The 21,216-nt window shown below is 40.0% G+C and overlaps 1 protein-coding gene across 1 annotated transcript in view; it reads right to left on the reverse strand.

Annotated features, from left to right (window-relative positions):
* ITGBL1 (integrin subunit beta like 1) overlaps positions 1–20,897 on the reverse strand; it is a 218,651-nt gene extending 197,754 nt beyond the window's left edge. Inside the window, exons 1-2 of the mRNA XM_022576826.3 lie at positions 20,553–20,897; positions 19,411–19,628 (exon numbers count right to left, since the gene is read on the reverse strand). Coding sequence (XP_022432534.3) covers positions 19,411–19,628; positions 20,553–20,650 — 316 coding nt within the window. The 5' untranslated portion in view covers positions 20,651–20,897. The remainder of the gene's footprint in view (positions 1–19,410; positions 19,629–20,552) is intronic.
* Between the last annotated feature and the right edge of the window lie 319 nt (positions 20,898–21,216).

The following is a 21,216-nucleotide window of genomic DNA, read 5'->3' on the forward strand; positions in this document are numbered from 1 at the left end:
TTGGTGCTAAATGCAATCACTCTAAGAATTTCAGTTACAGCTAAGAGAAATGCTCTTTGTTGGTATGACAAGTAATTTTAGTCCCAGTGATTTCTGCTACTTGGACTTCTTTTGATGCTAAATGAATGAGGTGTTCTTTCTTCTGCCCAGTATTTGAGCTTTTATGCCCACTATCTCTGACATAAGACAGAGAGTCAAAAATCTGCTTCTCCAAGAAAAAAATCAAGATATATTTTAAATGTAAAAATGAGGTCCCTGAAAATTATGTTTTCATTTCAAGACTCCAAATTCATGAAAATATTTTCCCTAAATATGTGGTTTTAGGACAACTTTATTATGCTTGAAGAGAAGCTGCCTGTTGATTTGGGGGATAGATTTCTTCTCAGGTTACTCAGTATGATAGATGGAGAATAATAATTTTGACTACCTCTTACAAGTTATATGAGAAGTGAATGAATTCATACATATGAAAATATTTTCCAGCAAAGTACTCAAATATAAATAGATATTTTCCCATTATTCTTTTGTATTACTAATGCAGCACTAATTTTAGGGCTCAAATCTATCCAAGCAAGCAATCGAAAGAAGTCTATCCAGTACATAGCTAACATATCAAATATTTTCTTTCTTTCATTCTTAAAAACAAATTTTTCTTTCTTTCTTTCTTAAAAATTTGACCAAGAAAGCAAAAAAAAAAAAACAAAACAGTCTGTAACTTGTCTTTTGGAGAAGAAAAGGTTTAATTAAATGTCCAAGTCATTTTGTTTAGAAAAATAACTAGTTTTGTCTAACTGTTCTGCACAGCGGAAAATGACAGCTCTGAAAGAGCAGTAATGACCAGTTAGGAAATACATTTACCATGATTTGATTTTCTGATTTTGGCTTCTTACTGTCTCCATTTGATTAAATCACAAATTAATGTTAACGCCTTGCTATGAGAGAAGTTTCTAAGCAATACCAAACTCACTGACCTTTTTAAAAAAAAATTTGTAGCCTGGCTTTTCCTAGGAAATATCCAGATAAAATAATAAAACAGGAAACTGGAGTGGGTAACTATTGACTTGGAATAATTTGATGTTTGAACGAGTGACTATGTACAATTAGGATGATAGGGCCTTTGGCATAGAAACTTGTCCTACCACATAAATTAGGACTGAGGTTACACAAGGTAAAACCAGCAAGCATTCTTCTCAAGGTCTTATTTTTCTTTTCCCTTTACAAAGCCATCATTCTACCCAGCCTTAAGTAAGAAGATTTAGAGTAGACAGAAGAAAGAGTTCTATTACAAAATATAGTTTCTTATCTGCCAGGAAATGTGATCCTTGAAAAGACAAAGCACTCTTTTCCAAAGAAAATGAGATTTGCAACCTTCTTGCAGCTTTCAATCTTTATCAATTTAAGAGTTAATGGAAAATAGCTTGAGAATTTACCTGTGTGAGGCTCAGAAAATACCCTGGCAGGTCCCCCTGGTCCTCCCTGTCCCAGCAGTTCTATACTTCTCCCCCTTCTCAGATGTGACTCGTGACCTTGAATCCCAGACGAGGCTCGGAATCTCTAAATTTCCCAAAGGACAAAGGCTTCAGATCTCCCAGTTCCACCCGGTTTGAAGTTTGCTTTTACCAAGATCCTCAACATAGGAAGACACTTTTATTAACACTTCTGTTGACTGGTGATACCCTCTTGTGTGTCTTGGAGCCCGACTCACTCTAGTGGAAATGTGTACATGCTTGTGCAAGAGCCAGAGTGCTAGAGAGCTGTGTGCGTGTATGTGAGCGTGTGTAAGCAATTTTAAATCGAATGCTCTTTCAAGTCTCCCATATCAAAAAACCAAACACAAAAAATAACAAAAACTGCAACCAACCAGAATGTTCACTAATAGGCAAATAGTTTAATGAAGTAATACATCCATACTATATAGAACACCATATACCTATGAAAATTCTTAATCATAAATATATATAAAAACTAGAATGAGGGCCATGATGTATTCCTAAAGAGAAAAAGCAAGAAAGAGGAAGGGAAACAACCTACGTGTGTGTGTGTGAGAGTGTGAATGATCCAGCCAAAGCCTGAAAATGTCTTCTAGCCATGGAGTAAACCCCCATTTACTAGTGTTTACTGTGCTATACTAACTGAGATATGGTGGAATAAACTCAGACATGGAGCCTTCCTTGGAGATTTGTCAGGGTAATATTTAAACTTCAGATGTTTGATCTTTGCAGTGACGTAGAACCTGTTCTCTGCCTAAGATGCAATACTGCTGTATTGATTTTTTATTCAATAAACGTATTTTTTTTTTACTTTTTGTAGCAAACATGTATTATGCTTTAATAATTTTAATATACAGATAAATCAATTGAAAATTTTTAAATATTTAAATACATAAACAATTTTTGTATTCTCTCTGGTAAGTTATATTCTGGTAACCAGACATTTAAAAATTATGTCTTCTCATGGAAATAATAACCTCATAAATACTTCGAGGCAAAAAAGTAGTATATGTTGACCATGTAAACAGGTACAGGGAATATATGTCCATAACTGGTCACTTAGTTACTAGTAAATACATTTAAAAGCAAAGACATATTCCCTTTTGCCTTAAAATAATCCCCTTAGAGATGCCAGGTTTAATCACAACAGTAATAATAGCTATCATTTAGAGTGATCATTAAACATCAGTGATTCCATTAGATGCTTCATGTGTATTTTCTCACTTAAACTTTACAATAACCTTCCCCAGAGTGTTAATCAGAGCCTATCTTAGAGAGGAGCAAACTGAGCCTTGCAGAGTTTACCAAAACTGTTGAAATCCACGGAGCAGGTAAACAGGTATGAAATCCAGCCCTACTGGTCTCATGAGTTCAAGCTCTCAACCACTGTACATATTCTATTTGCCCTACTTTAATAGACTTGAACATTTAAAATAAAACCTTTGTTTCAGACAGGGTTATATTTAGCTGCCGATGACAGAAAACCCCAAAATGACAGGGGCTTAAAGAGATAAAAGTTTATTATTTTCATGTGCAACAGTAATCCAGAGGTAGGCAGTCCAGTACAGGTGTGGCAGGCTCCACAGTCTCAAAAAAATCCAGATTCCTGTCTTGTGGCTAAGCTATCCTCACAGGTGGCCATATACTCATCCCTTGATTCAAATGGGCTGCTGGAGTACTAGTTACAAAAGCCAAGATGTGGAAGCAACCTAAGTGTCCATCAGCAGAGGAATGGATAAAGAAGATGTGGTACATATATACAATGGAATATTACTCAGCCATAAGAAAGAATGAAATAATCCCATTCGCAGCAACATGGATGGACCTAGAGATTATCATACTGAGTGAAGTAAGTCAGACAAATATTATACATCACTTATACATGGAATCTAAAAATAATACAAATTTATTTATAAGACAGAAATAGACCCACAGACATAGAAAACAAACTTATGGTTATCAAAGTGGAAGGGGATGGGGAGTGATAAAACAGGAGTATAGGATTAACAGATACAGACTACCATATAGAAAGTAAACAACAAGGACCTACTGTATAGCACAGGGAACTATATTCAATAACTTATAACAACCTATAATGGAAAAGAATGAAAAAAAGGAGATATATATACACACACACATATATATATATATATCCGAAAATCACCGTGCTGTACACCTGAAACTAACACAACATTGTAAATCAACTCTACTTCAATTTTAAAAAGGGGGGCTGCTGGAACACCAGGTGCAATCTAGGCAGGAAGAAAGGTGGAAAGGCAAAACAAATTCCTCCTACAAGTTAGCCCCCTTCTGGTTCCCACAACACCTCCCCCTGTGTCTTCTGTCTCCTAATCCAGCTGTCTTCCCATTAATGCAATCTGCTTCTTAAGTTAGAGGATCTTAAATCCAGAGAAATATAAAGCTGGTTTATCTCATCATTGTACTTATTTCCTTTTTTCTCCCTGTGGAGGTATGATTAGAAAATTCAGATGAACTCACCAGAGAATAAAATTTCTGTAATAGTAGAATTTATTGTTATATGCAAAACCATACAAGAAGATACTATTGCCTTGAGAATATAGAAAATTTACAATTTGGTTTATATTTTTCAGACCGCCAGCTATAAAAAAATCCTGAGTGGTTTTTGCATCCAAACCTAGACTCAAGGCTTTAGCATGTAACAGGGGGCTTTGAGGAGTTTCCAAACTCTCCATAAAATGTACGTAGGATAAAAATATGTTAGTGACAAGAGTAGTACTATTATTCATAAAAAATAGGAAAGGAAGATGTTTTAATCTTTCCCGTCTTTGAACAAAGTTTTAGTGTTAGAAAAAGAGAACTTTAGGGCTTCCCTGGTGGCGCAGTGGTTGGGAGTCCGCCTGCCGATGCGGGGGACGCAGGTTCGTGCCCGGTTCTGGGAAGATCCCACATGCCGCAGAGCGGCTGGGCCCGTGAGCCATGGCCACTGGGCCTGCGCGTCCGGAGCCTGTGCTCCACGGCGGGAGAGGCCACGGCAGTGAGAGACCCGCGTACCAAAAAAAAAAAAAAAAAAAAGAACTTTACCAAGTATTAACTGTAATTCAAATGTGACTTCAGCAGCCTAATAACATTTAATTGACAGAATAGTGAAAAAGACAATCAAATTAGGAGCCAACCAAATAATTTCTCACTGTCTTCATGAAATGTATTGAAGAGGCAGTCGCCAAAAGAATTCCCCAATAAGATACTGATTTGTAGCAGGTTTACACATGTGATAACAATCCCAAGGTGCCTTTTCTATCAGGAGTACTAGCATTACAAAGATTTGAAAATGGAATGTCTCCCCCCGCTGCAGGTAGCAGTCCCCCAGGAAGATGGGTTATGTGTGTGTGTCTCTGTGTGTAACATTTAGATGCACACACATTCATAAACACACACATGTGAATGTGATTGTGCACATATTTATATATTCACATATACATGATACCAACACATACATATGTAAACATGTTTGAAGACATACTTATGTATTCACATGTATATGACATGTGCGTATAAAATTAAGGTAGCAAATACGTATTCATACACACATATATATGCTTGTATGGGCAATCAGAATATATATGTACAAAGAGAACCATCTCAGGCCTTGTTATTTATATTATTTATGTTTTTTATAAATACACATACATTATAAAGCAAGATGTGAAAAAAGTAAATGTACATATAACATTAATACCTGAGGACATCAACTCTCAGGATAGAGACCAAGACTTCAAAGACCATGGATGAGCAAGAAACAAGATGATAAAAATAATAGCTAAACTCCTTGCCCCAAATGAGCAGAATTTGGAAATGAAATAAAAATTATGAGTAGTGAAAGAAACAGGAGTCTGAAGAGGGGAGGGATGACAGAGGCACACAACTGGGATCCTGGGGGTTTTAACAACTAGAATGATTACTATTCAGTCTTAAGGTGTTTACATTCCTGTGATTAAACAACCCCACCCCAATGTCTCTAGAACATTTAGTAATGTTCATTAAATACAGCTGACCCTGAACTACACAGGTTTGAACTGCACAGGTCCACTTATAACGTGGATGTTTTACAATAAACGTGTACCACAGCACTCCAGGATCCATGGTTGCTTGAACCTGCAGATACAGAACGGCAGCTATGGAGGGCCGACTGTTATATTCAGATTTTCGATTGCGTGGCAGTCAGCAACCCATGCATCGTTCAAGAGTCAGCTGCACTCAAAAACTCTGTGAAAGTGAGTTATTTTGATTTTGGTTTGTATTGTATTGCTTTTCCCATTTTTGTAAGCGGAACGAGTGGGTTCTGGGATCAACCTATTTGAGATCAAGACTTTGGAGGAGATTAAGGAACAGCCTGGAAATACAGACATCTCAGTGGAAGTAAGAGACAGAAGCAGAAACACACTGAGTGTAAGCCTTGCAAATTTGCAGAAATCTTGGGGTTTCCAGTAAAGAAAAAGACTGAAAATTCCAGATTCACAGACTAATCACACAGTATTGAGGGGAGGACTCTGGAAACTTCCATCCAAGTCAATTATGATGGTGAAAATTGGGGTGAAGTTTTCAGGGAAAGGAACACAAAAGTTAGCTTCTGAGATAAAGACAGAAATGAGGGTCAGACACCTAGAAGTCCACTGAGTTGGAACATGACCCAGTGAGTCTTGGTCTCCTCAATCTGGCCAGGGCCGAAAGCTCACCCAGACTTGACACTATGGAGCAGGCCTGTTGTCTGAGGTGAGACAGTTCCAAACACTCACTGACAGTCAAAGGAGGAAATGTGAAACATAGATTGAGACCCAGAAGAAGATATGACATGGAAGGAAAATCACTTTTGGGGAGTAAATATCTTAGGACCAAGTATCACAATAGAGTAGAACAGGGGCATCTGACAAAAGTAAGCATAATAACTCGAGTGACCTACTCATCACTCATATGTGCTTGGCATGATTATTATCCCCGTTTGATACTATTATTGTCCCCATTTCACAGGTAAGGAAGCAGACATTAAAAGCATTTGAGTAACTTGCCTATAGCTCCACAACTGGCAAGTGATAATGTCAGGCATTGAACTTCAGCAGTGGTTGAGGTTCTAAGTCACTCTTCATGTTCTGGACCCAAAACCTGGTATTCCTTATCATCACTGGTGTGGAAAAGTCTGGATCTAGGAACATTAGATCCTGTAGATAAGCTCTGAAAGATGGAAAAGACAGTACTTGCATAGCCTGGATGGAGCATAAGAACAGCCAGGTATTAATGGCCTTGGAATCTCTCTCCCTCATGTACACACATCATGGCCTTCCTCTTGGGCTTTATAGAAGGATGGCTATGGTAGGAAAAAGAAGGGCCCAAAAGATGTTCACATCCTCGTTCCTATAAATATGTAAGTATGTTACCTTACATGGCCAAAGGGACTTTGCCAATGCAATTAAGATCACAGATCTTGAGATGGGAAGATTATACTGGATATCTGGTTGGGTCCAATCTAATCACAAGCCTCCTGAAAAGTGAAACACTTTACTTTAACCCCATCCTGTCTGGGCAGGGAACAGACACCCTCAGGTGACCTACATGCAGAGGCGGGGCCAAATCCAAAGCTGAACCCCAGGAGCTGTGCAAACAAAGAAGAGAAAGGGAAATCTCTCGTGCAGCCTCAGGAGTAGCGGATAAATCTCCACAGTTAACTTGATGTACCCTGCACCTGTGAAATACCTGAATAGACAACAAATCATCCCAAAATTGAGGCAGTGGGCTTTGGGAGCAACTGTAGACTTGGAGTTTGCTTTCTGCATCTAATTTGTTTCTGGTTTTATGTATATCTTAGTTTAGTATTTAGAGCTTATTATCATTCGTAGATTTGTTTATTGATTTGGTTGCTCTCTTCCTTTTTTTTGTTATATATAAATATATATATATATTTTTTCTTTTTCTCTTTTTGTGAGTGCGTATGTGTATGCTTCTTGGTGTGATTCTGTCTGTATAGGTTTGCTTTTACCGTTTCTCTAAGGGTTCTGCCTGTCCTTTTTTCTTTTTCGTATACTTTTTAAGCACTTGCTATCATTGGTGGATTTGTTTATTGATTTGGTTGCTCTCTTCTTTCTTTTTTTATTACTTTTTAATTGTTTTATTTTAATTTTTTTTAATTTTAATTATTTTATTTTATTTATTTATTTTTCTTTCTTTCTTTTTTTCTCCCTTTTCTTCTGAGCCATGCGGCTGACAGGGTCTTGGTGCTCCAGCCAGGTGTCAGGCCTGAGTCTCTGAGGTGGGAAAGCTGAGTTCAGGACATTGGTCCACCAGAGACCTCCCAGCCCCATGTAATATCAATCAGTGAGAGCTCTCCCAGAGGTCTCCGTCTCAACACTAAGACCCAGCTCCACTCAACGACCGGCAAGCTCCAGTGCTGGACTCCCCATGCCAAACAACTGGCAAGACAGGAACACAACCCCACCCATTAGCAGAGAGGCTGACTAAAATCATAGTAAGTTCACAGACACCCCCAAAACACACCACTGGATGCAGTCCTGCCCACCAGAAAGACAAGATCCAGCCTCATCCACCAGAGCACAGGTACCAGCCCCCTCCACCAGGAAACCTACACAAGCCACTGAACCAACTTTACTCACTGGGGTCAGACACCAAAAACAATGGGAACTACGAACATGCGGCCTGCGAAAAGGAGACCAAACACAGTAAGTTAAGCAAAATGAGAAGTCAGAGAAATACACAGCAGGTGAAGGAGCAAAGAAAAAACCCACCAGACCAAACAAATGAAGAGAAAATAGGCAGTATACCTGACAAAGAATTCAGAGTAATGATAGTAAAGATGATCCAAAATCTTGGAAATAGAATGGAGATAATACAAGAAATATTTAACAAGGACCTAGAAGAACTAAAGAGCAGCACAATAAATGATGAACAAATGATGAGCAACACAATAAATGAAACTAAAAATTCTCTAGAAGGAATCAATAGCAGAATAACTGAGGCAGAAGGACAGATAACTGACCTGGAAGATAAAAAGTGGAAATAACGACTGCAGAGCAGAATAAAGAATGAAAAAAATAGAGGACAGTCTCAGAGACCTCTGGGACAACATTAAATGCACCAACATTGGAATTATAGGGGTCCCAGAAGAAGAAGAGAAAAAGAAAGTGACTGAGAAAATATTTGAAGAGATTATAGTTGAAAACTTCCCTAATATGGTAAAGGCAATAGTCAATCAAGTCCAGGAAGAGCAGAGAGTCCCATACAGGATAAATCCAAGGAGAAAGACACCAAGACGCATATTAATTAAACTATCAAAAATTAAATACAAAGAAAAAATATTAAAAGCAGCAAGGGAAAAGCAACAAATAACATACAATGGAATCCCCATAAGGTTAACAGCTGATCTTTCAGCGGAAACTCTACAAGCCAGAAGGGTGTGGCAGACATATTTAAAGTGATGAAAGGGAAAAACCTGCAACCAAGATTACTCTACCCAGCAAGGATCTCATTCAGATTCAACAGAGAAATTAAAAACTTTACAGACAAGCAAAAGCTAAGAGAAGTCAGCACCACCCAACCAGCTTTACAACAAATGCTAAAGGAACTTCTCTAGGCAGGAAACACAAGAGAAGGAAAAGACCTACAATAACAAACCCAAAACAATTCAGATAAATGGATTAAATGCTACAACCAAAACACAGACTGGCTGAATGGATAAAAAAACAAGACCTGTAAATACGCTGTTTACAAGAGACCCACTTCAGACCTAGAGACACATACAGACTGAATGTGAGGGTATGGAAAAAGATATTCCATGCAAATGGAAATCAAAAGAAAGATGGAGTAGCAATTCTCATATCAGACAAAATAGACTTTAAAATAAAGACTATTACAAGAGACAAAGAAGGACACTACATAATGATCAAGGGATCGATCCAAGAAGAAGATATAACAATTGTAAATATTTCTGCACCCAACATACGGGCACCTCAATACATAAGGCAAATGCTAACAGCCAGAAAAGGGGAAATCGACAGTAACACAATCATAGTAGGGGATTTTAACACCCCACTTTCAACAATGGACAGATCATCCAAAATGAAAATAAATAAGGAAACACAAGCTCTAAATGATACATTAAACAAGATGGACTTAATTGATATTTATAGGACATTTCATCCAAAAACAACAGAATACACTTTCTTCTCAAGTGCTCATGGAACATTCTCCAGGATAGATCATACCCTGGGTCACAACTCAAGCCTTGGTAAATTTAAGAATATTGAAATCGTATCAAGTATCTTTTCCGACCACAACACTATGAGACTAAATATCAATTACAGGAAAAAATCTGTAAAAAATACAAACACATGGAGGCTAAACAATACACTACGAAATAACCAAGAGATCACTGAAAAAATCAAAAAGGAAAAAAAAATACCTAGAAACAAATAACAATGAAAACACGATGACCCAAAACCTACGGGATGCAGCAAAAGCAGTTCTAAGAGGGAAGTTTATAGAAATACAATCCTACCTCAAGAAACAAGAAACATCTTAAATAAACAACCTAACCTTACACCTAAAGCAATTAGAGAAAGAAGAACAAAAAAAACCCTAAGTTAGCAGAAGGGAAGAAATCATAAAGATCAGATCAGAAATAAATGAAAAAGAGATGAAGAAAACAATAGCTAAGATCAATAAAACTAAAAGCTGTTTCTTTGAGAAGATAAACAACATTGATAAACCACTAGCCAGACTCATCAAGAAAAAAAGGGAGAAGACTCAAATCAATAGAACTAGAAATGAAAAAGGAGAAGTAACAACTGACACTGCAGAAATACAAAGGACGATGAGAGATTACTACAAGCAACTATATGCCAATAAGATGGACAACCTGGAAGAAATGGACAAATTCTTAGCAAAGCACAACCTTCTGAGACTGAACCAGGAAGAAACAGAAAATATAAACAGACCAATCACAAGCACTGAAGTTGACAGTGGGATTAAAAATCTTCCAACAAACAAAAGCCCAGGACCAGATGGCTTCACAGGTGAATTCTATCAAACACTTAGAGAAGAGTTAACACCTATCCTTCTCAATCTCTTCCAAAATATAGCAGAAGGAGGAACACTCCCAAACTCATTCTATGAGGCCACCATCACCCCGATACCAAAAGCAGACAAAGATGCCACAAAAAAAGAAAACTACAGGCCAATATCACCAATGAACATAGATGCCAAAATCCTCAACAAAATAGTAGCAAACAGAATCCAACAGCACATTAAAAGGATCATACACCATGATCAAATGAGGTTTATTCCAGGAATGCAAGGATTCTTCAATATGCACAAATCAATCAATGTGATAAACCATATTAACAAACTGAAGGAGAAAAACCACATGATCGTCTCAATAGATGCAGAAAAAGCTTTTGACAAAATTCAACACCCATGTATGATAAAAACCCTCCAGAAAATAGGCATAGAGGGAACGCACCTCAACATAATAAAGGCCATATATGACAAACCCGTAGCCAACATCGTTCTCAATGGTGACAATGCGAAAGCATTTTCACTAAGATCAGGAAGAAGACAAAGTTGCCCACTCTCACTGCTGTTATTCAACAGAGTTTTGGAAGTTTTAACCAGCAATCAGCAAACAAAAAGAAATAAAAGGAATCCAAATTGGAGAAGAAGCAGCAAAACTGTCACTGTTTGCAGATGACATGATAGTATACATAGAGAATCCTAAAGATGCTACCAGAAAACTACTAAAGCTAATCAATGAATTTGCTAAAGTAGCAGGATACAAAATTAATGCACAGAGATCTCTTGCATTCCTATACACTGATGATGACAAATCTGAAAGAAAAATTAAGGACACACTCCCATTTACCATTACAACAAAAGGAATAAAATACCTAGGAATAAACCTATGTAAGGAGACAAAAGACCTGTATGCAGAAAACTATAAGACACTGATAAAAGAAATTAAAGATGATACAAACAGATGGAGAGATATACCATGTTCTTGGATGGGAAGAATCCACATTGTGAAAAAGACTATACTACCCAAAGTGATCTACAGATTCAATGTAATCCCTATCAATCTACCAATGGCATTTTTCATAGAACTAGAACAAAAATTTCACAATTTGTATGCAAACACAAAAGACCCCGAATAGACAAAGCAATCTTGAGAAAGAAAAACAGAGTGGAAGGAATCAGGCTCCTGGACTTCAGACTATACTACAAAGCTACAGTCATTAAGACAGTATGGTACTGGCACAAAAACAGAAACATAGATCAATGGAACAGGATAGAAAGCCCAGAGATAAACCCACACTCATGTGGTCACCTTACCTTTGATAAAGGAGGCAAGAATATAAAATGGAGACAGCCTCTTCAATACGTGGTGCTGGGAAAACTGGACAGCTACATGTAAAAGAATGAAATTAGAACACTCCCTAACACTATACACAAAAATAAACTCCAAATGAATTAAAGAATTAAATGTAAGGCCAGACACTATCAAACTCTTAGAGGAAAACATAGGCAGAGCACTCTATGACATAAATGACAGCAAGCTCCTTTTTGACCCACCTCCTAGAGAAATGGAAATAAAAACAAAAATAAACAAATGGAACCTAATGAAACTTCAAAGCTTTTGCACAGCAAGGGAAACCATAAACCAGACAAAAAGACAACGCTCAGAATGGGAGAAAATATTTGCAAATGAAGCAACTGACAAAGGATTAACTTCCAAAATATGCAAGCAGCTCATGCACCTCAATATCAAAAAAACAAGCAACCCAATCCAAAAATGGGCAGAAGACCTAAATAGACATTTCTCCAAAGAAGATATACATATTGCCAACAAACACATGAAAGGATGCTCAACATAACTAATCATTAGAGAAATGCAAATCAAAACTACAATGAGATATCCCCTCACACTGGTCAGAATGGCCATCATCAAAAAATCTACAAACAATCAATGCTGGAGAGGGTGTGGAGAAAAGGGAACCCTCTTCCACTGTTGGTGGGAATGTAAATTGATACAGCCACTATGGAGAACAGTATGGAGGTTCCTTAAAAAAACAAAAATAGAACTACCATACAACCCAGCAATCCCACTACTGGGCATATACCCTGAGAAAACCATAATTCAAAAAGAGTCATGTACCGCAATGTTCATTGCAGCTCTATTTACAATAGCCAGGGCATGGAAGCAACCTAAGTGTACATCGAGAGATGAATGGATAAAGATGTGGCACATATATACAATGGAATATTACTCAGCCATAAAAAGAAATGAAACTGAGTTATTTTTAGTGAGGTGGATGTACCTAGAGTCTGTCATACAGAGTAAGGTAAGTCAGAAAGAGAAAAACAAATACCGTATGCTAACACATATATATGGAATCTAAAAAAAAAAAGGGTTCTGAAGACCCTAGTGGCAGGACAGGAATAAAGACTCAGATGTAGAGAATGGACATGAGGACATGGGGAGGGGGAATGATAAGCTGGGACAAAGTAAGATAGTGGCATGGACTTATATATACTACCAAATGTAAAATAGATAGCTAGTGGGAAGCAGCCGCATAGAGCAGGAAGATCAGCTCGGTGCTTTGTGACCACCTAGAGGGGTGGAATAGGGAGGAAGGGGATATGGAGATATATGTATACGTATAGCTGAGTCACTTTGTTATACAGTTAAAACTAACACACCATTGTAAAGCAATTATACTCCAATAAAGATGTTAAAAAAAAAAAAGTGAAGCACTTTTCTAGGCTGTGGTGAAAGAGGGATGTGCCAATGCAAGACGCTTAGAGGGCGGCATCATGAGAAGGATCTGACACCTGCTGTTCATTCTGAGATGCAGATGGGTATGCAAGGACCCAAGAGAGGCTTTTGGGAGATAAGGGACACTCTAAGTTGACAGCCAGCAAGGAAACAGGGACCTTGGTCCTACAACCTCATGAAACTAAATTCTCTTAATGTCGAATGACCAGGAAATGAATTATCTCCAAGAGTCTCCAGACAGGAACAGAGCTTGCCAGCACCTTAAGCCCTGGGAGACCCAAGTCGGACTTTTCTTATACAAAAGTATAAGAAAATACATTTGTTTTGTTGAAGTCAAAAGATGAGTGGCAATGTTATAGCAGTGACAGAAAACTAACACAATGGCAGGCAGGATATGGAACTTAGGAAAATGTTTGGTCTCACGTTGTAACTCCTCAGACAGGGAATTCGTCAAAGGACCAAATCAGGGATCTCTGCTCCTATGGCAATGGTCCTCCACCTCCAGGCCCTGAGCATCATGAGGCACCAGATCAGACTTAAAAATCTGTGTCTGAGGCCCAGGGAGCTGGGCAGCTTTTGGCAGGGGGGTGGGTTCTGATACCAAGAAGCATGGGATGGCAGCTTTGGCATCATGTCTCAAAACATGCTGAAAGTCTTTGAGCACCCTACAGTGGCGGTTTACGCTCTACAAATTTAAAATCTGTATCAGAAATAAATTTGTTCCCATATGTTCCATTCTTCTTCTGATGAAATTTTACTTAAAAGATAACTGCTGAACTTGTCACATTGACACTATTTGATCTCAACACTATGATGTTATAAATACGCTCTTCTGGATTATCAATAATAATTATAATAATTATTATTATCATTGTTTGTTGGCAATGTTTGTGCAGATGATCTGGTCCAAGGCCAAGGTATTTCGGTGTCTACAGTAGAGCTGCAGAGTGCAGTCCAAATAAAGCCAGACAGTTGAGAGAAAGCCATGTGCAAGTCTGGCACTTTCTTTGAGAATGAAAACCTTTAATTTTTATGTGTCCCTTGGGGTAAGACAAGATGCATTTATCCAAAATGGATGAACCTAAGAGGCTAGAGCTCAGAAAAGAAGTTTGCATGACATGGGGAAGCTGGTGGTGCGGGTTCCTTGAATGTGTTCTCCAAAACCTCAAGACATGTGAAGGCCAGGATGAAAACACAAGCAAAGAGGCAACCAAGAAACTGGAGCCTGTCTGTTCAACACACTCGTTTACTGGAGAGGGCGCTAAAGAGCAGTGAATGCTCTTATGTGCTTGGTGCTCAGTGAAGGGGCAGAGGGCATACTGAAAAGGAGTAAAGGGTGGTAAATACCAGGGGGCCCAGGCAGAGGTAAAGGAACGGGCAAGTAGGACAGGACAAGGTATGAAGGAAGGAAGAGAAGGTGAAAAATGGAAGCTGACAAAGAAAGGAAAAACCAAAGGGTGATTCCACAAAAGAGTCTTGGAGACAATTATTCAACAATCTAAGAAAAATGCAACTGTGATGAAAAAGCAGGTCAAACAGTCCTAGGAAAGACTATAAAGAGCCAGAAAGTCCAGTTCTCACGAGTAATTATATACAATTCTTATACTATTTATTTAACAGTGTAGAAGTCAGAAATATCTGCAAGAAAAAAGTTACTAATATTTGCATATTAGGTGCATTTCCACATATCTTAATTATTTTCATACCATGTGTGTTTACATATATAAATCAATGCCTACAAGGATCTTTATAATCTGAACAAATGTATAAATGCATAAATTATATTAAATATATTTATACATAAATATTAAAAATTCTTCTGAATAATACCATGCAGAATGTAAAGTTCTTTACCTCCATAAAGACATTCCAGAAAAAGAAACGAAGTTTCAGAAAAATCAAATGACTCTCAGGGTGACTGACAGAAACAAGTTAACCCAAGTTAACATTCAGACAAGATTCCTATCCAACCCCAGAAGTACCATAAAGTCCAGACTCATTCTTCTAGGAATAATTCTTCATTTTACAGCAATACCAGATAAAAATAAGTGTTTTTAATTTAATAGGGACTTTTCACCATTGATTAGGAGTTATCTAGTTCTTCTCACTTCTGCCACAGGCCTGCTCACTGACACCATCATACTCATCCTTGGGTACTACAGCATGCTGATTCTACCTTCCAAAAGTCTTTAAAATGCCTCAAAATTCTATTCTTATTCTCTCTCCCAGGACTATAATTTAAATAGCATCTAACCTGAGTTCCTCCCCATCAAGTGTCTACCCCAACCTGCTGGGCCCCCAGACACCATATTACTTTTCAAGAATCAAAGCATTAATCATCTATCGCTCCCATGTTCAAACTGCTTCATGGCTCCTATACGCTACTTACCTGAGCACAAGCTTCACATTCACGTCCAAAGCTCTCTACCACATGTCCAACTGTAACTCTCAATATATCTTCTACCACTTTCCCCACAGCCCTAAGATCCAGCAAAGCCAAACCCAGAACCCCTCACTCTTCTCCAAACACACCCACGTGCATTTCTGCCTCTAAACCATTCCTTGAATTTTTCTTCACTCAGAATTCCAAAAGTCTACCTCTTGGATTAAAAACCTCCTTATACCTAAAGATTTATGTCCAATGCTACCTTTTTCTAGAGAACTTTTAACCACAATATTTAATTCCTACCTTAATGGAACCCTCATAGAAAGTTGTAGAAACTCATAGTCTGCATTGCTTTATAGGCATTTGGTATTTCTCTGAACCTTCCCACTCAGTGGGAAGCTGTAATATATTCGTCATCTTTTATAGCACCTTTAACAGCAAACAGAGAGTCTAGCAAACATACAGCACTTCATAGTATTTGCTAAATTGGATTCAATTAGCTCTTCCAAGTTCCTAAAACTGAAACTCTTTTTTTTTTTTTTTTGCGGTACGCGGGCCTCTCACTGTTGTGGCCTCTCCCATTGCGGAGCACAGGCTCCGGACGTGCAGGCTCAGCGGCCATGGCTCACGGGCCTAGGCGCTCCACGGCATGTGGGATCTTCCCAGACCGGAGCACGAACCCGTGTCCCCAGCATCGGCAGGCGGACTCCCAACCACTGCACCACCAGGGAAGCCCCTGAAACTCTTTTAAGTGATATATTTCAAAAGTGATTTTAAAAGATGTTTAAGAAACCTATATTTTATTTAAGTGTAATCACAGGTATTCAGAGGGTTGTCCAGGATGCCTTGAAGTACTAACTGAAAGTTTGTTTTTATGCAACCAAACATTTGACTGTCCTCAAAGAAATGAGAACCAAAATGAGTGTACTCCTCATTATATAATCACACCCACAGGAACAATCACTGGGCCAGACCTTTATGCTACAGAAGTCCAAGGAAGATTCATGTGCCAGGAGCCAGTGGAGACTCAGAGAAACAGACCACCTGTGATAGTGTAAACGTCATCACTCTCAACAAGCGCAACTAAACTAAGTATGTCTCTTATGATTCACCGTGTAAGGATCCCAATGGACTTGACTTTAAAAGGGCATGGTGCATCTCCTACAGCTGCTCTGAGGCTGGGCCAAAATAGTTATCCTTACTTGACCTTTTGAGCTTTGGATCAATAACAGGCACAGACTACATTAACAAAACAAACTTGCTTTCACTGTATCAAATGACCAACAAATACAAAGCCAGCTTATGTATCTATCAATCTCTCTATCTTTCTATCCATCCATCTATCCATCCCAGCTCACCTTTTGTGCATCACAAAATAATGTGTTATGTAGACATATATAAGCATATTAATGTGTATTGAGCACTTGGTGCAAAACACTTTTCTAAGTCTTTTGCATATGTTAAACCTCACAACAATCCCATAAGGTAGGTACTTTATTATTCCCATTTTACAGATGAAGAAATCAAGGCTCAGGAAGTTTATGTAACTGCCCAAGTTCATACAGCTGTTAAGTGTGGGATTTGAATCCTGAAAAATCTCCCGCAGAGCCCATAGTCTTAGCCACTCTACGAGACACTCCCAGAGCCTGATTTTGTTCTCTTCACGGAGGTGGGGGAAGTCTCTGGAAGCTACTCTATTTCTGGAAATCACCTATAGGGGCTTATCATAGAGGTAAAGGCCCAGGTGCACATAAAAACATAAAAGACAACCTGCTACATTTCTATCTTGCTGGCTATAATATAGGAATTATTTCTTGAAGACATAATTGAGTAGCTAAACTTGAAGCACAGAACAGGCAGGCAAGCTGGCAGGACCGCCAGATAGGCTGTGTGTAACACTGTCCTCACTGCCCTTGCAAATGTAGCCAGCACATTCGCAGGGGCAGATTCTGCACCAGGCCTGGAGAGTAGGTGTCAATGAGAAACAGTCAGAAGAGGACGGAAAACGAACACAGTTATTTCATTCAGCCTTAAATAAAGAGACACATTTCACCTTCTACGGGAATGCACACACTAGCAAACAAAACCATGCATGACTCAGTGCCGCATTTTGTACCAAGGAGGAAGGAATGTAGTGACAAAGATGGTAGGAGGAAACAATGAATCATTTCCCATGGGAGGTAAACAAAAGTATACATACCATAGCATTAGTTTCACAGAAAGGGAACTGATCAGCTTCCTCAAAAGGGGAGTTTTATCTGGCAACCAAAACTAGCTCACTGGCTGAAAAACTGCATCTTGCTTCTTACTTTTCCAATGAAATGGCGATACAAAAGGCCCGAAAAATGTGTTCAGACTCATGATATTGAAGAGAACTTGCCAGAGGCAATCAAAGCCAGAGAAGCCAGGTAGCAGTTGAATTTGGAATGAAATATTAGACAATACTTAGCTTTCATTCCAAAGGGCTGCCCTTAATAACACTGCAGCTTGTGGGAGTGACAAAGCTAAAATAAGTTGTGGCATTCAATATGTTTGAAGGATTGAGCCGCAGCCTTCAAGGCTAAACAAACACTCAGAAGCACCTGTGCCCCTCCAAATTACTCATGCGACTATATTTTTTTTCATGGCCAAACAGCCTGCATATTAAGTATCCCCCCCACCCCGCACTTCTGGGCCCAGATGCCAAGGAAAAAAAAAAACATTTTGCTATAAACTGATTCGTGATCTCTCTGTTAGTGTTGGACTCTCATTCTCAGCTACACTGTGGGTAAAATAAGTAGATTTTCTTTTTTTCCTACATATTTGCCAAACCCTGGTGGGAAGGCACTGTGTAGTCCTTTTACTGACAGAGTGTCTGGATCATTCACAATGACCTGATTGAGGTTCTTTGGCCCTAAGCAAACAGCTCAGTTATGTGACACTGGTTAGAGGTTAGGGGTATTCTCTATGAAGAAACAGCTTGACCCTTTCCAGTATCAGAATCCAAATCACTCCTTAAAAATGTGCAAGGGAAATGAATGTATTTTCACTCCACCCTTACAAAATACCAAGTTGCACCACAGCCGAGAAATTGGAGCCGCTATAACAATACAAAAGCCATTGCTTCCAAGAAAATAGGGCCCTGCTTGTTTTTCGGATACAGTTTTCTGATATGTGCTTCTCTTTGTGAACTATATGCTAAGTATGAGAGGGCAAGTCCACGTTCAAAGACACAATCTGCTCCGCTGGAATTTAGGGAAATAATATTCCCCTGTGTTTCCTTGGTAAAAATAAAATACAGGCCAGAAACTAACACAAGATTGTAAATCAACTATACTTCAATTAAAATAAAATAAAATAAATACAGGCTTACAGTCTGCTAATATTATGATTAATATTCGTGATTAGAGTAGGAGAGCCCAGCGAAATAATTCCATTTACGAGGCAGTTGGGAGATTTGGTCCGTAATACGGAACTAAAAGTAGAAGCTAAGTGAGATTTATAATTAAGCGAATGAATCTTACACGTATTATTTCCACTGAAGTTTGGACCCCAGGGCGGAGACAAGCGTTAAGAGACATGATTCCAGAACTGGGGAGCAAAAGGAAGGCCTCCCCAGCGGCGATAACTTCCAGGGCTGTAGGAGGGGCCGTCCCCACCCCTCTCGCCCCGGGTACGCGTGCGTCCCCGCCCCGGCGGGCGCGGTGGGCCAAGCGGAGGGGACAGCGCCGCCCCCTTACCTGCACAGGTGCTCCCGTCGTAGGTCTCGCACATCCACTCATGGCACTCGCACAGGGGCCCGAAGTACACGCCGGGCTCGCTCACGTGACAGATGCAGACCCCGCAGTCGCACCGGCCGCGGCCGTGGCACAGAGCGCCCCCTGGGGGCTGCCCGGGCGCCCGGCACCGGCGCTCCGACTCGGCCCGGGAGAGCCGGCACGCGGCGCCCGGGCCGCTTCTGCAGGGGCGACAAACCACAGCAGGGCCACGGTCAAGCCCAGACACTGCCCCTTCTGCTTGGGGCCCACGTTGCCTCCCAGGGTCCACCCAGAACCCAGATCCCAAACGGAGACGTGCAACCCCATGGATAGGACCAACGTTTCTGGGACCCCACGTTTCTCTGGGGACCAAGCTGATACCACCCACGGGCCATCCCTTAAGAAATGACCACGACCCAAAATGTCCAAGTGGTGACCTGCCCACCTGAGAACAGGACCGTCTTCCAGGTGGACTAGGTGATCCGGCCCTGCCTCTTGGCGTTTTGCCACTGAATCTTACATGCATATTTAAATACAAATTAACCCAAAGTATGACCCTTGGCTGACTTTTCAGTTCTCTTTAAAAAGTCCCATTGCTAGCTGGTGGCCAGGGGCAGTTATTTTATGAAAAATAAGAGATGAATATATAGAAAGAGCTTTACATGTTATGATAGCATAGTGCCTAATGCATTTTCAAGTTGCAATAAGCGATGCTTATGAACTATACTTTTAAAATGTAAAAGTTTGGTTATTGTGATGTGCCCCAAATTCTCTTTTAAAATGTAATGCAGAATGTAATACAGACCCCATGGAATAACTCTGCCTTATAGCTGGTGAGTACACCCAGGTACACATAGGATGGCAGATAATCCTCCTGATATGTATTGGAATAGGAGGAAACTATATATTCATTTAATGATTGTACTTTTGCAAAGGAAAAGCAAAAGGGCAAGGGTAAAGCAATACACAGTGTAGATGTAAGGAAAGGAATAGGAACAGGTTGAAAAGTTTATCCCGTGTCCAACTTCCTAACTGCTCTTGGCTTAGGGCAGCCGTCCTGAAGCTTGAGTCCTGCCACACAAAGCAGGGCAGGTCTGTCTGAAAGAAAAACAAATCAGGCTTACCTCAGGGATGGCGAGAAGCTTTGAGGAACAGCTGACAGCCCCGCGAAGAGAAGGGAGGACGCCAGCAGCAAGAAGTTCCGGAAGCCTACGGGACGCATGCTGAGTTTCCCGGCTGTGGAGGCCAGCAGAGCTGCTGCAAGGTGGCGCACACGGGGCCGGGTGTCAGGGAGGTTCTCGGGGACAGAGGTGCCACCAGCAGATGGCCGGGCAGAAGGACCCACAGACACCCAGGCCTGCAGGTCCGGGGCTCTCCCCGGAGCTGCAAGGGTGTGGATGAGCTGCCTGCTAGGATTTAGGCAGCAGCACTGCTCTGGGCGGGGTGCTGGTACGAAACCCCTCAAGTGGAGAGTCTAGGCAGGGAAGTAATTAGAAACAGTTGTACAAGCAGATGGTTTATTTTGCCATAAAAAAAAAGAAAAAAAAATTCCTGTTCACAGATTTGAGAAAATCGTTTCTTTCTTCAAGTGCAGGCCCCAGAAATATTTGACAAGAGGATATTTGGGCTGGCTGATGTTAAAGGGACAGATAAAATAATCCCTGCGATGGGAAGGGGAAGGGGGAGGTTGGTGATGTCAAGCAAGAACACTTGCGGAGGGAATTAGTTTCACCACATGCTTTTCAAAAAGATGCACTGTTTGACTCTTTGAGGTATGAGTTGTGAGGG

This window comes from Delphinapterus leucas, chromosome 18 (assembly GCF_059928025.1).
Source record: "Delphinapterus leucas isolate spDelLeu-1000000601 "Yukka" chromosome 18, BTC_Dleu_Yukka2, whole genome shotgun sequence".
Lineage (NCBI taxonomy): Eukaryota > Metazoa > Chordata > Mammalia > Artiodactyla > Monodontidae > Delphinapterus > Delphinapterus leucas.